The following is a 17953-nucleotide window of genomic DNA, read 5'->3' on the forward strand; positions in this document are numbered from 1 at the left end:
CATTTCCTGATGGAGACAGGGAGATTATTCTATTACATAAATAAGACAAATTAATCCGAAGTATAATAAATTATGTGAACATTAAAAAAAGACAAAAATACCAAACAAAAAAAGACAAATAAACAGATACCTCATGGATGCGTGCGATTCCCGTGAGCAGTGTGACTGTTGTGGTCTCACACAAGTGTTGTTTGATAATGCATTGAGTTAATGTTCAGTGATGCATCGAGTTTGATTGTGCTGAAAGCATTCTGTCATGCCTGACCAATGTATGTGTTCGTTTACTGGGGTCTGAAACAGAGAGGTTAAGTAAAAAGATACGATAAGTTGATGTTACTCGCTGTGTCAGTGTGATCCGTATCAAACGCAACACTCTTCAGTCTTACCTGTGAAAGATAATACCCCGAGATCTATTTTTATTATTATGCGACGTTTTGTAGATGCCCAAGCTGCCGACGAGTCAGGTATGTTTTCGCCTGTCCCGATATGAGAGTTGCCTTCACCAATATAATAAATAAATATTTATTATGTCTATGAGCCAAACAGCCTATATACCCTCCCACTGGCTGCGGATAGGGCAGCCCACGAGTGCATCCACCAATCACATGTGGACAGAGTGGATTTCGCTACACTTACCACACGTTGATAACTTTAATAATTTTAAGCGGCTCATGTTGTTATGAAAACATTCACATATTAGAATGATCGGGAAAGATCACGTAACACTTAAACAGCCTTCTGTCTGTACTGCCTTCATTTACATGTTTGTTTTCATCACTTTCGCTTTAATTCTCGGGCACTGACTAGTTCGCTGAACTGAACATCCAATCAGAGCTCTCACTCTTGCCGACGGTCCCGACAGCCCCGAATCGGGCAAACAGCCAATTATAAATTTACATGCTTAAGGATTATTTCAACCAAACATGAAACGTGTGGTGTAGTGCACGTTTCCTCGAAGAAAGAAATACTGAGCACATCACATCATCGGTGTAGATGAAGGAAATAATTTTTATGTGGCTCTCTACATCACCCAGACTCATGATGGAGGCCTAACGTTGTGTGTTCAAGCCTATCGCGACGTTTCGGACTATGTGATCCTTCCTCAGGCGAGCTCTGAACACTAAATGGCTGGAATTCTCTACAGCAGCCATGTATGTACTGTTTCTAAGGGGGCGTGTTCCCCCACACACACGAAATCACCAAACATCAAACATATTGTGCTCCAAACGTAAATTTATTGTTACAAACTTTTGCATCCTCAAAAAAATAAATCCAGGACTCCAGTCACCACAGATTTTGTTCTGCTTCTAGCGCATGAACGTTATATCGAACATTTATCGTTTTATTGAGGAAAATTATATTGTGATAATTATGGTTATCGTTTTATTGCCCAGCTCTAATCACTAGTGTCCACATGTCTGACCTATGTTTAGCGGTTGTAGTTTATCCACATTATGAGCATGAAATACACACTGATACAGTCAAAACACGCAATCAGAGAAACTAATTAAACTAATTAAACGTCAATGATTTGGCCCTCCGAAACGATTTCAGCTGAAACTGAGAATTGATGTTTTGGCAGAACGTTTTCAGTTACTGAAATTTCAGCGCATCACGTAGAACTAGGGCTGCACGATACATCGTTTCAGCAGCAATATCATGATGTGCGCATCCACGACAGTCACATCACAGGATGTGGGATGTTTAGCATACTGATCGTTATATTTATACTGATCATTTTCTTTGCTCACACACAGACACTGTGTCTACACTGGACCGCTGCAAATCGTTTGAACTTTGTGTCAGTACGTCATAAACAGTCAGCAGTTTACTGTCGGGGATTTGTCGTGTCGCGCCGCATCCAAGACAGCATCACTGATTATAATGGGTTCTGTAGTATTTTGTTGTCCGGTGTAGACACGGTGAGAGTCACGCAGACGCACATGACACATACACGCGAAATTATGTCAAAATGCATGTCTCTGCAAGTATCTTTGTAAACACATTTGCTTATGGCTTGGGTGAAGGTAAACAATTGAGAAAGAAAACGGATGTGTAACAGTATATTCAGAGCAGTTTAATGTTCCTGAGGCTTTCTGTGCCATGAATGTTAATCAAACAACAAAACACAGAGAAAAATCACTTTTGTAGCTTTAACACAGATTTAATCTATTTAATTTATACAGTGAAGACTATGCAGTGTTATTTTACATTTGATTATTACATTTCTGTACCTGAATACTGTTAGGCTTACCAAAAAAATATAAAGCACTGCTTCATTTGTATCTTTGTTCTATTATATTTATCTATGATGGTAATTTGCTTATTTTCTATGCTGATTTACTCACCTACAAAATCACCCTAATCATTGATTATTTTTTCTATTCAAGTCATCTGTTTTTTTGGGGGTTTTTTTTCATAGCGCAATATATATTGCAAAAAAACAAAATATCGGAATGAGAGTTTTTTCCAAAATCGTGCAGCCCTACTTAGAAAAGCAGAGCCAAAGCACTCACGCACTCTAATTACTAGAACAGTGCTGCTAGTAATCTACAGCTTCAGGCTTCAGGCGTTGTAGTTTAAACAGTCTGAGAAAGCAGATGAGGCCGCACCTGACAGCAGGAGTGGGCGCTGCTCCCTGACTCGTTCCTGGAAGCCTCAGTGACGTTCCTGGACCTGACGAAACCAAACATGTGCAGAAGAAATGGAGAAACATACATCTCTGACAGATGTCTGGGGCTTATAGACATTAAAGCACAGTTCCTGTGAAGCTGTTCACTACAGACCTGGAACATCTGAGCTGCACTATATACAAATAATCGTGACTTGATGGGCTGAAGTGTAAATTACTTTGCTGGGACAATTATATACTCACGTGCAACCTGGGCGATGGAGCTCTCGTCCAACATCATATCAGCGATGCCTTCCTGATCCACCTCCACCTCATCGATGTACACCATCTCCGTCAGAGCTCTCGTCTTCAAGCTCCACGCCGCCTAAAACCATCAGACCACACCAGCTTCAGCTTCAGCGCAACAGAGGAGGCTGGTGATCACAGCTGCGTCTACGCGTGACGTCACACTCTTCAGATCAGCCAGTGTGTTACAGTTAAAGGGAGAGCAGGAGTTCACTGAAGGAAAAGGTTGAGCAAAGCGAAAGCTAAAAGAGGGAATACTGGACAAATAATATGGGGAATGCAGTACAGGGAATACTGTGAGTAACATAGAGGAAATATTGGGAACATAATTATTATATTATTATAATAAGGAGCAGTTGATGAGCTTCATGAAAATTTTACAAACAATTACCTCAGAAACATGACAAGTACCAGGCTCCATGATGATGAATATTCGGAAAAAGGGAAATGTTGATTTCTGTTGATTTCTTTTATTCTTCAGATCTCATTATTGACTGTTCAGTGACATTTTCTGTTTGTTCACTGTGAGTTCCAGTAGAGTATGTTCTCACTAAAATCTCGTTTATCTTTTTGTTCATTGAATGCAAGGGGTCTAAAGGACAAAGTAAATCGCAAAGGTATATTTTTGTTTTGTTAGGGGCAGAAGTCACATTTTGTTTTTCTACAAGAGACTCACTCAACTGAAGAAGATGCAGCTTTTTGGAAAATGCAGTGTGGAGACACACTGTTGTTCAGTCATGGCTCCAGTCGGTCAGCAGATGGCTTAACAATTGCCCAGGGAAGGTTGTGACTTTTCATCTGATGCTCATGGACATTGGCTTACTGCTGTGGTTAACTGTGAAGGTTTTTTTGTTATTTTAGTTAATATTCATGGGTATAACAGTAGTGGGCAAAACAAGATTTGGTTGTCTAATATTACAGATGCTGTTACGCATTTTAAATCGAAATTTTATACAAATTTGGTACTAATTGGAGGTGATTTTAATTTGGCACCCGATGAGTGGCTGGACAGGTCTCTTTCTAGTTATACAAGCCACCATTTCAATATAATTATTCAGGAGTTTTGCCAGGTAAATTCCCTTGTAGATATATGGAGGCTCAAGCATGCTAATGCTAGTCAGTTCTCTTGGCTCAAACCTAATGGATCCTCTAAGTCACGGATAGACTTTTGGCTCATCGCTGAGGAATATTCTGAGCTTGCAACTAATGTTTCCATTTCTGCGGCGCCATTGACAGATCATTGCCTGATTTCATTAACTTTGACACCAAACATACCGTTAGGAAAGACTATTGGAAGTTTAATGCAGAACTTTTAAAGGATAAATATTATTGTAGTCAAATAAGAAATTTGATTAGTAAGATTAAAAATGACTTCTCTTTACGTTCTAACGGGATTAAATGGGAGTATTTTAAATTTAAAACTAGGGAAATTTCAATTCGGGTTGGGATCAAATGGGAGTATTTTAAATTTAAAACTAGGGAAATTTCAATTCGGGTTGCTAAACAAAAAAGCAGAGATCTGAAACAAAAGTAGTCGAGGTTAATTCAAGAAATTAATGCCTGTTGTAATACACAAGAAATGATTCAAGATGTTGAGAAGTTACTCTCTCTTCACGCTAAATTAGACAGTATGCATCTAATGAAAGCACAAGGAGCTTTTGTACGGTCTCGTGCAGAATGGATGGAAGAAGGAGAGAAGAATACGGCTTATTTTTGTCGGTTAGAAAAGAGACAGCAAAGTAATGCAGTTCGTAGTTTAATTATTAATGATGAGGTAATCACAGATCCAAAATTAATATCTGAGGAAATATACTCACTTTATAGTAATATTTACTCTTCGTCATACTCTGAAAATAATGCTAAGGAATTTTTTGAAAAGGTAAAACATTTTATTCCACAGATTGATATTGAATTTAAAGAATTAATTTGAATAACTATTAAAAAAATGCATTTGGGTAGATCTCCTGGTCAGGACGGTTTGATTACTGATTTTTACTAATTCTTCTGTGAGGATAATAAAGATTTGTTATTTAAAGCTTTAAAGGAGTGTTTTGATTCTAATTCTTTACTTCCAACTATGAGACAGGGCTTAATTCTTCTCATTCCAAAGTCAAACAAAGATAAAAGAATGATTGAGAATCTGAGACCGATTACCCTGCTTAATGTTGATTATAATATTCTTACATCTGTTGCTAATAGGTTAAAATTTAGGTTGAGTCAAGTTATAAGTGAAACTCAATCTGGTTTTATTAAAGGAAGGTTAATACACAACAACATTAGACTCGTCTTAGATTTAATTGATTATGGATATTTAATTAAGGATGATGGGTTTGTTTTGTTTCTTGATTTCTATAAGGCATTCGATACTGTAGAACATAAATTCATTGTACACACATTAAAGTTTTTTAGTTTTGGTCATAAATTTGTTACATTAATAGAGATGTTGTACAAAGATATCAATCTGGTTTTATTAAAGGAAGGTTAATACACAACAACATTAGACTTGTCTTAGATTTAATTGATTATGGATATTTAATTAAGGATGATGGGTTTGTTTTGTTTCTTGATTTCTATAAGGCATTCGATACTGTAGAACATAAAGTCATTTTACACGCATTGAAGTTTTTTGGTTTTGGTCATAAATTTGTTAAATTAATAGAGATGTTGTACAAAGACATAAATAGTTCAGTTTCTAAGAGGTTTAACATTAATAGAGGTATTAGACAAGGGGATCCGACAAGTCCGTATTTATTTATTTTAATAGCTGAACTGTTAGCAATTTATGTGAAAAATAGTAAAGATGTCAGGCTTTTGGATATTTTTAGGGAGTCAGTTATTGAAGAGAAAAAAGTAATTTGATTGATAATATGAAAAAAAGGTCAAAATATTTTAAATATGTGGGTTCAAAGGGATATTTCTATATTTGATAATAATTCTCATACAGAAGTCAGAAGCACTTTCCAGGTTGATTTACCCAGCATTTTCTTTGAGTATATCTGATAGCTGGATAAAAGACATTAATCAAATTCAGTACAAATCTATTTGGAAAAGCAAGCAGGATTATATAAGAAAATGAGATGCAGTGAAGCCGATCAGTATTTAGATGTTATGAATGGTACTCTTAAGTTGAGCAAGGCTTCCTTAGAAATAAACATTCAGTTTGGTTGAGCTTTTCTTCTCAAATGTTTGATTCTCTCTGAAGCATTGATTTCCTTTTAAGGTGTGATTTTCAGCCGTCAAAATTAAAGTGTAAATTATCATCTTTTCATAGTCAATTATTATATTGGAAATTAATATTCAAACACAGCTTTCCGCCACATAGTTGTTCTTTGTGGAATAATAAGTGTATCCTTATTAAGAGGAAATCTGTGTTTTTCAGGACTGGATGGACAAAGGTGTCTGGTCCATGGTACACTTTATGGATGGGGATGGAAATTTTCTTGGTTATGATGATTTTTGTGAAAAACACAATATTATTTGTACTCCGGAATGATATGTGTCTTTGTTGAAAGCTGTTCCTGCTGGTTTGGTTCAGCTGATTAAAGGTGCTTTGTGTTATTCACCGGTGATACCAAGATTAGCTAATCTAATCATCTCTGGTATTAATTTTGCAGAGCAGAGCTGTAAAAATAAGCTTTTAAGAACATCAGTAAATACACAGACTTTCCCTTCTAAAGTAAAGAAGAGACCTTGTCTATGACTTTCCTGAAGATACAGTGATTCGAGTTAGAACAAGATTTCTCTCTTTTCCACTTCTACCAAAGGTAAAAGAAGTTATTTAGTAATTATTAACGATGTTTATCCCAGTAATGAGTTCCTCAGACACAGGTTTGATTTGGATTGTAATGGATGCACCTTTTGTGAAGCAGATTTGTTTTATTTATGCATATTCTCTAATAAATTATGGGATGACCTCTATGCTTGGTTAAGTTTGAAGTATGTAATACCTGACTTTGATTTTAAAACTGTAAAATATTTATCCTTTTGTCGGAATTGTGATGTTGAATTTTTGGCTAATAATATTGTGATTTTGGCCAATTACTTCATTCATAAATGCAGATTCTTTAATAACTCCCCACTTTATTACTGTTCCAGAAAGATTTAATGGTCTTCTTCAAATCTTTGAAGCTCATGCGTCATAAAAAAGCCCTTAAACTATCTAATCTTTTGAAGGTATTTTTTGATGTTTAAGCCCCTTGCATTGTAGTTTTTTTTTCTGTATTTATTTGTTTTTCTTTTTTACTTTTCCTGTTATGTTTATTTTGTTTATCGATGTATTTTTTGTTATGCTGCTATTTGGACTTCTTTGAATTGTATTAAGTTTTTAAATGTTGTTTATGTTAATGATAATATTGATGATAATGATGATATTCTATTCAGAATCTGATGTTAGACACACAAAGGGTCACTGCAAAATGCAATATCAATCCTCAAAAGCAGCTTTTCAGAAACATCTTCAAAATATCTTCTTTTGTGGATATCATATTACCTGTCATTCAACTCTTGTTCCAGGTATTTAGATGGGCACATAACCCAACGCTGTTATTTTTCATGCTAAACCTGTTTAATATTTTGGATTTAGTTGTGTTTTTTCCATTAGGCTATACATCTTATCATTATCACGTGTTTCCTTGTTATCTTAATTTCCATATTTACATGCTGCAACGGTTGTGTGATTTTCAATGAAATATTTGACTAATAAATTATTAAATTATAATTTGAAGTCCTTCTCGTTTATTTGCGCAGATCGGCTTTTTTAAAGGAAACAAACAGCGCAACTCATAGACGCACTGTATTGCTTCCCTCTCACTCCAGTCCAGCGTGGGGCGCTAACACTCATAAGTCTGTTTGACAAACACCATTAAACCTCAGAGGAAAAAGATTCGTGTTGTTGTGTCGTGATGCTGGCTTAATACAAACGGTTTGTTATGTTGTTTCTGTAAATAGTAAAATAATAGTTTTTGAATCAGGTCAATAAATACCTGCATTCTCATCTTCAAAGTCGTGACTAAGTTTGGAAGCAAGCAGGAATATCTGTGAAGATGATGTTTGTTAAAGAAGAGAGTGAGGAGAACACGATTAAACCAGAACCCTGGGGAATAAAACACGAAGAACATAGAGGTTGGTATTTATTCTTCATTCATCTTTAATGACTGCTTGTGATACATTAACATGAAGCTAACAAAGATTTAACCGGGTGCCTGCGGATCCCTAAAAAGTTTTACATTCCTTAATGTGAAAATAAGGGCTTAATTATCATTAAAGTGTCTTAAATCCACCGTTCGAACGTCTTAAATATGCGATGGAACTGACAATGAGATGTATGTTTTATTTTCGCTCGTTGCTGTTTTAGAACCCAGAGCGCGTGAGACACATCAGATTCACTTTTAACATCAGGGCAATGTTTTACCTGTTTTTCTGCTGCTTTCCTCCTAATTAGTGTACCTTAATGACATTGTGTTATATTACACTGGCACAAAAAAGGTAAATATGACATGTTTTATCTCTTGTCTGCTTTTATTCCTTCACTGTTGGACCACATGGTAATGGAAAAATTATAGTTGTTATTTGCTAAGGTCTCCCATATAAATCGTTACATTTACCCTGCTGTAGTTTACTTCTGTTTTCCAGCTTATTTTTTGATGAAAAGGTTTTGAAAATGGTATTAAACAGTATTAAATGTGATGTTCTGATACCTGCAGATACCTCATCAGATTCAGTGGCCCTAGTTATAAAATCTGTAAAATAATGTAGATTAGATTAATAAATAAACAGATGAAGAAAGGAGGTTTTTGTATTTTTTGAACGTTACTGTGAAGAAACAATACCTACATGCCCATAGACTGAACAATACACATGCACGTGATGTTGCCACTTTCACAAATTCATGTTTTTGTAGTTTACGGTCAGCATCCTTTTCAATAACATGCACTTTGAACCCTGTTTTCAAAACTTTAAAGGGATAGTTCACCCAAAAATGTAAATTCTGTCATCATTTACTCACCCTCAAGTTGTTCCAAACCTGTATGAATTTCTTTCTTCTGCTGAACTCAAAGGAAGACGTTTTGAAGAATGGTTGTAACATTTGTAACACAAAACAACGGCAATTTGGGTTCAGTGTTCAGTGTTTCTCCTAGGTGTGCGGCTTTGAGGGGGGGTCCGTTTTTTTTAACCTTTTTAATGGTTAAATTAAATTTTATTAATCAAAAAGCATGTCTAATTATTCAAATCATAAAACATCAATTTATTAAGAGTTTAACAAATATTACATGTTTAGGGCCCTATGAAATGTTTTATTTTTTCCAACCTTATGTTTTATTGTTACCAAATTCTGTTTTAGCATGTCTAATTATTTGAAAGCATAAAAACAAGTTTCATTTATTCTTACAATAGCCTTATGATTTTTTGCTCAAAAATGCTGTGTTGTGTATTTACATTTTTTAAGGCATAAAACATTCATTTAATCTATCTTTTAAGTAATGAAAATTAAACAAATTAAATTTTTTGGAAAATAAAGGTCATATAATATTACAATTAAAACACTGAAGAAATATTTTGATTATTCCTTAAAAATAAGGTCTTAATAATTTTAGTAGTAGTAGTGTTACGTACTGAACAATAGTAATTCTGCTGCAATGCCTTCAAGTGAAACCGAACTTTTATTTTGACGGGTTGCCGTGAATAGCTTTACATTTCTGTGTGTGTATGATATGAGGACAGTTTTACTCAAATGAAACGGTCAAATGCTGATGAAGTGACTCTCAGAGCAGTTTTAAAGGTGTTGTTCATGTATTGATGTCCTCATTTAGTGAGATGGCAGACATATCACCGCAAGCGTCACGTGCGCTTCAGGACGAGTGGTAAACAAAACCGCACGTCTGCGCCATTCATTAACACAGAGACACGCAGAATTCATATTTAAATAGTAGTTTTGCGGCTTAATATTTACAAATACTAGTTTCATACCGTGAAAATCTCATACCGTTACAACCCTACATGCGATATTCATGCGCATCTTGTCAGTAAAGCCGGTTGTGTAATCAGTGGTAATCGCCATTACATGCGTGCTTTCAGATGGAGCAGCATTTACTACACCGAGCCGTAGTTCTCTGAGAAGCTACGCAAAACCATGATCATAATCGCAGACGATATCATCGATAATATACGTAGATATTATGAAATCATTCTATGATAATGACAGCTGTTTGCGTAGGTTGTCAGTGAACTATGGCTCTGTGAAGTAAATGCTGCTCCATCTGAAAGTTTGTGAAAATACCACATTTAATAACATATTTTTACTCCAAACTCACTTCATAACGTCAGTCGAGTGTTTGAAATAAATCCTTCTGTGAGATGATGTGGCTTCTGACATGCAACCTATTTCATATCATTCTAAGCAGTGATAAAGGCTATGTCGATTAGCATTGCATTATTATATACTTTATTATAATGAAAATGATAATAATAAGAACTCAGATAAACCATATATTGTCACAGTCGTGTGTTTATTAGTCACGTTGAATCAATGAAAGCAGTTAAATCTTCTGTTTATTCAGCAACCGCTATAGGAGTTTGCGAGCGAGAGCGCCCTCTATGGCGCTTATAATATGACAAAACTAATTGAATTTGTATTGTGTAAATTTGAAATATTGACAAGTGTCATTTAACAAAACTGAATATTATGTGGCATTTAACCAGTGGTTCTCAAACTTTTTTGGACGATCAATTAATCGTTAACTTTAATGCAGCAAAATGCGTCTATTGCAGCAGCACGCAGTCACCGGCATGACAGGGTGTGCAAAAGCCACTCAAAAAAAAACCCCGCTTTCTCACCCGAATTAAAGGGGATTTAGTCTGAATAAAATGCTAGTAGCAGGATCGTAAAATGAATAGATATGATTATGATCATTTGATAAAGCTGAGTAGGCCTAAAATATAATCCGCAAAAGTGTTTACTTTTATTTTTGTACACTCACAATAAAAACAAGGTTTGTGCTTTTGCTAAATAAAGCAAACAAACAGAATGCGCGTTGTCATCCTTTCCTTTCCGTGAACTTGTATTTACTCGTAATGTAGAGGGTTGTAATCAGTGACGCTGTCTACACTGGATGCATTGCGGCGCGACAAAACCCGACATTAAACTGATGCCTTGTTCTGTTTATGACGTACTGACACAAAGTTAAAATGATTTGCAACGGTCGCTTTGTCACATCCAGTGTAGAGCTTTTTTTCTGCTTGAACACAGTTCTGTATATTCATGTAGCTGTCAAAATTAATGTACAGCAAGTGTTTTAGAACCAATGCTAGCTGAAGAAGCGTGTTTTGGAGAAGTTTCTGAGGATCAGCATCAAACGCTTCAAATTCGCTTATTCTGACAGAGGAACTATTCACGCCTTACGATCGCTGAGTCTCCACACATTCAGAATGGTTTAATTTTTCACTTTGGTGTGTTTAGTTATTCTGCATGGATCGGTGTATGCAGTCCTTTGGCGTCTCCCTGTGGTACTTTTTGGTATGGCAGGTTGACTTGTGCTTATTTGTTAAAGTTGCTGTATAATTAAGGTTTACATACTTTTAAGTACTTTTAAGTTGTAAAGAATATCTGCAGTGACATTTTTGCAAAGTATGTATTGATTTGGAGAAGAGGGGGGCCTTGGAGTAAAAAAGGTTGAGAACCACTGGCTTAGACAAATATTTCACATGCTGAGAATGCTAACCTAACATATGTTTATAAACCATAAATGTTTAAGAATCACTTAGGCTACCTCTGGATGATTCATGATCAGGTAGATCTTAAACCGCACGCTCACACCAGAAAACTACTAATTGGCCAAAATGCTTTGTTTGACGTTTCGGAGATCATCTACTCTTCCCTGTGGATTAACTCTGACCTAGTTTCTCTACGATCTGAATTTCTGCTTATTGAATTTTAGAATATTGAATTTGATGTTCCGAATTTCCTCTTCATCTCTAAAACAGCTGCTTTATGTATAAAATAATAAATAATAATAAGAAAAATGTTGCAAAACTGACAACAACAGCTGATTGCAAGAATTTATGCAAGAATTCATTACAAAGACATTTCTATGCATTCCTTTTCTTTTATTCGACACCTGATGTGTGCAGTTTAATTTGCTTGCTTTAAAAAAGTTTTCTTTTGTTCAGTAATATTTTTGCTTGTCGTTTTCTTGCAGTCTTTTTTCCACTGCTATTGTTAGGGGCCAAGCACCGAAGGTGCGTAGACACTCATTGTATCTGTTAGAATTCTTCTTCTTCCGCTCCTGAGTCTAGGCAGCCCATAGAACCGCTTGCAGGAAAGTTATGAAATTTGGCACACTGATAGAGCACCGTCTGAACAGTCACCATAGCAAATTTGGAGCCTCTAACTCAAACTCTCTAGCACCACCACTTGTCCAAAGTTTCACTTATGTTTATACTAATAACTTTTGAACCGTAAGGCACAGACGGCACAAATTCTTTTTTCCTCTGATTACTTGGCTCATGCCGAGTCAAATGAACTCCAAAATTCAAAAATCGTAAGGTTTAGTTTTTTCGCTATTTTTAATAGTTTGATAAACATCATCTTCAGACCATGCTGGCAAAAATTTATGGAATTAAAGTTGATTCGTCCAACCGTTATTGGTTATTACCTCAAATAACACGCAAACGAATTCTACGAAAAGCACGCAAAAATGGATGTGAGGCTATATCTCCGCAACGGTTTGGCGTATTGAGACCAAACTTGGTGTGTGTTATAACAAGCATGACCTGAGGTTACCTGCAGTGTTTCGGCTCAGTGCCACCTAGTGGTCAGGAGATATGAAAAATGGCTAATTATTGCTTATAACTTTTGAATGGTTTGGCAAAACTTGTCTCTTTAGATTCGGTGGAGCATGCCGAGTCAAACCACACCCAATTTTGGGCATCATGTAAGCCATTTTGGGCGTCGGACATTTTGAATTTTGTCATAAAATGCTATAATTTACGAACTCATTGACATATCGTTACGAAACTCGGTATGCATCTTTGACACCATGCCCTGATGGTACTCAAAAAGTTTTGGGGCAGTTATAATGACATTTCTAAAAATGCATGTTGTATGGGACGTCCCTTATAAAAACTGACCATTGCATTTTATACTTACTAGAAATTAGTTCTTTATAGGCCTCTGGAGTGAAATAAAGGCATATTATTTAACAAAGTAATTTCTTTTTTAAAGTGAACTTATTTTGTTATTGGAGTTCACTTTCAGCGCAGATGTTAAACCTCACTATATAAAAATGCTGTCAATCTTGTACAGTAAAACAAATTAAAAGCAATTCATGTATGTAGAAGGATGAAATACGTTATTTTGTCTGTTTTCTATGAATCCTGCTGTAACTCATCTACATAAAACAATGATTTGAAAGGTGATCTTTAAAGAAAATTATAGTAACACACAACCGTCAAAGACACCAATAAATAACAGGGATGTTAATGCAGAAGTACAAACAAACAAAAAATAGAGAGAGAAATGTCATCTTGTTATATGTTCTGTAAATTCTGGGCGTCTAAATGAAAAGCGCTCTGAAAGCGCGTTCTCTCCGTGTTGGTCCTGAATAGACCGTAGTCATAGTAATACGTGCGCACACTCGTTTCAATCGCGGCTGGTTTGACCGTGTTCTTCTTAAATGCGGCTGGCTTGACTGGAGATGCCACCAGAAGTGGCGCTGCAACCTGACGCTGCCAACAAATATACCAAGTCTAATAGATAAACTAAGTTGGCTGAAAGAGCAATACTAGCAATTAGCACAAAACTATATAGCCATGTAATTGCTAAATAAGTTAATTGCCTATTAGGCCATGTATTAGAAAAATTTGAATTAGTAGAATATCCAGTGTTATGAAAACTATCGCCTATAGTGCATTTATGACAACCTTTTACGGTAATATGTTGCATTTATGGGCTACATAAATTTCACCTCAATAAATGTTAGCCTGGAATGAATGCAAATTCCCATGATAAACTTCTGGGGTTTTGGAGCACCAACTTGTAAAAGTGCTTAACAGTAGCTCAACATAACTACAATGTGTTCTTTAATGGATTCACTGTCTTATTCTGCCCTCTAGTGGCTTATATTGAAATTAATACAAACCTTAACATAATGGGCCCTTTTTTAACAGTCTAAGCGCATGGTCTAAAGCGCACGGCGCAGGTGCACTCAGGTCGTGTCCGAATCCACTTTTGCTAGTTTAACGACGGGAAAACGGTCGGCGTGCCCGGGCGCATGGTCTAAACGGGTTGTCCCTATTCTCTTAATGAGTAATGGGTGTTTTACAGAGGCAGTTGCGCTCGTGCCATGGCGGATTTGCTATTTACACGGCGGAATTTGCAAGCGCAAAGACAGAACGCGTCTCCAGAGATGAAACGGTGCTGTTCGTGCGTGAGCAAATAGGTAGCCTAATTCTGATACATGCAATGGCTATCTATTATGACATGTAGGCATTTTTATATTCATGTAGCCTACACAATAATAATCTTTTACATTTTAATCTTTTATTGTTTCATATTTAAAAATGTTTGTGTGCTGCTGCGCGTCCCTGTGTGTAATAAGCAAAGTGAACGTGCATTGTGGACCCGCCCAGAGGTGCATTTTCTACTAATGCACTCTTTAAATAGCAAAAAAAATATTGCGCCATTGACTTTAGACCAGGTTTGAGTTGGTCAATGGCGCAGTCTATTTTCAGTTCCTCAAAATAGCAACACGCCAACAATACGCCTGAACACACCTCTTTTTTAGACCAGCACGCCCCTGAGCGCTCAGATGGGCTCAAATGCATTTGCTATTTAAACAATGCGGCGCAGGACGGAAAAATGAGAACTGTGTCGGGCTGAAACTAGCAAAAACACTTGCCTTGCGCCGGGTGTATGATAGCGCTCAATGAGACTTATGTCGAAATAATCACTTAATATGTCGAAATAACGAGTTATGTCGAATTAACGACTTAATATCTTGAAATAACGAGTTATGTTGAAATAACGAGATAAGTTTTCCTCTTTTTTTCCCCTACCATAAGTTTTCTTTTTTTTTTTTTTTTCACCATGCGGTTCAGGGCTAACGTAGTATTTAACCTGATCACGTTTAATAAAAATACATTTTAAGTTTCTAATTATAACGCCGCATGTCCACGATTATTCAAACAACAAACAAACAGCGAGCAAAGAACATTTACATGATCAATTAATTTAATAATTCAGTTTAGCGTGAGTGTAAGCACTCTTAAAAAAAGCTCCAGTTTTAATCAGTGATGTTGTCTGCAGTATATGATGAATAAATCTCTTATTTACATCGCATGTACATCTGCGCTTTGTTGTTTCTGATGAGAGAATTCGCCAAAGTGCAGAATTCAGTCAGCGAGCGTGCTCTCTGACCATAAGTCAGCAATGTTAATATTTAGTAAAATCCCATTAAATAATAGAAATAATAAAGAGATAATTATTGAACTAAAATCACAAAGCACACATATATATTTGTTCTCATATAATTCTGTCTTCATTAAAAAATCCCCCACCGTGGCCCCGCCCTGCAACATCAAGTCCCCCCACCCCCAGATAAAAACGTTCCCGCGGCTATGGCGTTTTTAGCTTTCATGAATTCTTGTGAACAGGGATTGTTTTGACAATGTTGTCATCTGTATGAAAACTACAAAAAAAAAAATGCAAAGGAAAAAATTTCAGCTTGCTGACGTGTTGAAATCCTTTTGTTCTCCAAATGTCCCAATTGATTTTCAGCATTTTAATATTTTCATTTTAGGCCTGATGAACGTGAAAGAAGAACAAGATGTGAATGAAGTGGAGGAGAAATATCAGTGTCAGAAAGCTCATGATGTCATCACTGGAGAAACATCAGTGAGTTGCTCCAAAATTGAAAAAAGTTGCTCGCAACGAAACATTCAAAGAAAAGAAGTCAAAAGGCATTTCAGCTGCTCTCAGTGTGGAAACGCATTCACTCGTAAAAAATACCTTAATAATCACATGAGTATTCATAATAGAATAAAGACTTTCACCTGCTCTGAGTGTGGAAACACTTTCAAACAGAAAAGAAGACTTGACGAACACATGACGATTGTTCCTAATGGAAAAAGGGCTTTCACCTGCTCTGAATGTGGAAATACTTTCACACGCAAAGAAAGCCTTAAGAATCACATGAAAATTCATGCTTTGCTTGAGGGCTATTCCAAGAGGGAAAGCAAAAAACCAGGAAGGCCTTCAGTGGAGGGGGGGAAAATGCCACAGAGGCTCACTGAGCGCCACTGGCTCCGCGTTGCTGATGATCGTCCAGATTGCGTCGTTTGTTCTGATCGCGCACGCTCTAAGGGCCGCCGGCAGACAAAGTACAGGTGCAGTCAGTGTGGGGTGGGTCTGTGCGCTGTGCCATGCAATGAGAGGTACCATACTCTCAAGAACTATAAACTGTGTCACCTAGATACCTGATTGGGCAGATAGCTGGTCAACTGATAAAAAAATAGGCACATGCATTTTACTATGGCACAGTAATATAGTAATAATTTACAATAGTTACTAATAGTTTTACTGTTGATTTCCTCTTTTCCTGATCATTTGGAATGAGGATAGAAAGACAAAAAAAACAAACATCCACTCCATATATATTATTTCCTGAATATTACTGATGAACTGATCAAAAAGTAGGCTACTGTTCACATGTGTTTTACTACTATATAGTATAGTAATATAGTAATAATTTAGTACTTTCTCCTGTTTTATTGTTGGTTTCCTGTTTTCTGATCATTTGGAATGAGGACAAAAATACAAACAAACAAACATGCAAATAAGTTCAAACATCAATTCAATAACCACTATTTCTTGAATATTATGAAATTCAAGATGGCCGCCCCTGATGACGTCATAATATGCAAATTAGATGAGTATATTTACACCCCACATAAACTTTCAGTCATGCCCAACATTTTTCTAATTTACAGTAGATCTCTATCTTTAAGCCCTTTCAAGCCACAAGCTTTTGAAATCTTGATGTCAAAATCCAGCATTTTTTTCCAAAAAACCCTGGCGCCTAAAGGGTTAAGAAGGACTTCAGCGAACTCTTTGAAACACTTCGAAGACTTAGTTCAGTCGTTCATCAGTGGACCACTCCCAGCAAGAGGAACTAACATGTTTTCACAGTTGCTTGGACTGAATACATGGCTACAAAGAACCTGCAGTATAAAAGAAGTGAACTTCATTGACAACTTCGATCTTTTCTGGGGTCATAGACAATTGTTTAAACCGGATGGCCTCCACCCAAACAAACTTGGTGCAAGAGTGCTAAAGGACAACATCTACTTCTCCATCCGTCATCCTTCAGTAGTGACACTGTCACACAGGATACATGTTTTAACATGCTCAATATATGATAATGATTTTATGTATAGTTGAGTTTTAATAGGTTTTCATGTTGTCTAAGCCATTTTATTACTCTTAACCATTTTAATGTGTGTATGTCTTTAAATGAGTCTGGGTCTGATCACATGACAGGAAATAGGAAATGGACAGCATAAGGAGATAGCATGCCAAACAAGCAAGGTCATTGCTTACGACCATTTGGTGATCACCTATATACTGGCTAGTGGAGTTATCTTTGTGGACTCACCTTTCCTGTGCTTTTGGATTATCACTTCCGTGGACTTTTTGTATATACACCGGTGGACACTTTTACTTTGAAACTTACAACACTGGATTTCTTAAGGACTTAATGGTATGGAACTGAAAGACTCAGCCTAGGATTTCTATTGTGAATATTGTAAATACACTTTTATTCATTCTACATTTGTCATTTTCTCATCTTTTTAAAACACTTATTTTACCTGACACAGTTTAAGCTGACCCCATTTTAACAATTGTAAACTCGACCGATAAGGCAGATCATTACAATTGTTATTAAGGACATAGCACTATCTGATCACTACTGTATTTTCTTTGATATATTGATCTCTGCTACCACTGAATCTAGATCTGTCTCTGTCAGAAAGAGATGCATT

At 36.3% G+C, this 17953-nt stretch overlaps 2 protein-coding genes across 4 annotated transcripts in view; both read left to right on the forward strand.

Annotated features, from left to right (window-relative positions):
- Positions 1 to 7720: 7720 nt before the first annotated feature.
- On the forward strand, positions 7721 to 17790 carry LOC107696503 (gastrula zinc finger protein XlCGF57.1-like). 3 transcript variants are annotated; one of them, XM_016496862.1, is made up of 3 exons: positions 7721 to 8038; positions 15712 to 16403; positions 17780 to 17790. In XM_016496862.1, the coding sequence occupies exons 1-2, from the start codon at positions 7960 to 7962 to the stop codon at positions 16389 to 16391; spliced, it is 759 nt and encodes a 252-aa protein (XP_016352348.1). In that variant the 5' UTR covers positions 7721 to 7959; the 3' UTR covers positions 16392 to 16403; positions 17780 to 17790. The 3 variants fall into 3 exon arrangements, with proteins under 3 accessions (XP_016352348.1, XP_016352349.1, XP_016352347.1); XM_016496863.1 differs by lacking the exon at positions 17780 to 17790 and having other exon boundaries at positions 7721 to 7838; positions 7920 to 8038; positions 15712 to 16449; XM_016496861.1 differs by lacking the exon at positions 17780 to 17790 and having other exon boundaries at positions 15712 to 16449.
- LOC107696504 (legumain-like) overlaps positions 17331 to 17953 on the forward strand; it is an 8324-nt gene continuing 7701 nt past the window's right edge. Inside the window, exon 1 of the mRNA XM_016496864.1 lies at positions 17331 to 17715. The gene's annotated coding sequence lies outside the window, so the exon portion shown is untranslated. The remainder of the gene's footprint in view (positions 17716 to 17953) is intronic.

The sequence above is a fragment of the Sinocyclocheilus anshuiensis genome, unplaced genomic scaffold, assembly GCF_001515605.1.
Source record: "Sinocyclocheilus anshuiensis isolate Anshui unplaced genomic scaffold, SAMN03320099.WGS_v1.1 scaffold1107, whole genome shotgun sequence".
In the NCBI taxonomy this organism is placed as follows: domain Eukaryota; kingdom Metazoa; phylum Chordata; class Actinopteri; order Cypriniformes; family Cyprinidae; genus Sinocyclocheilus; species Sinocyclocheilus anshuiensis.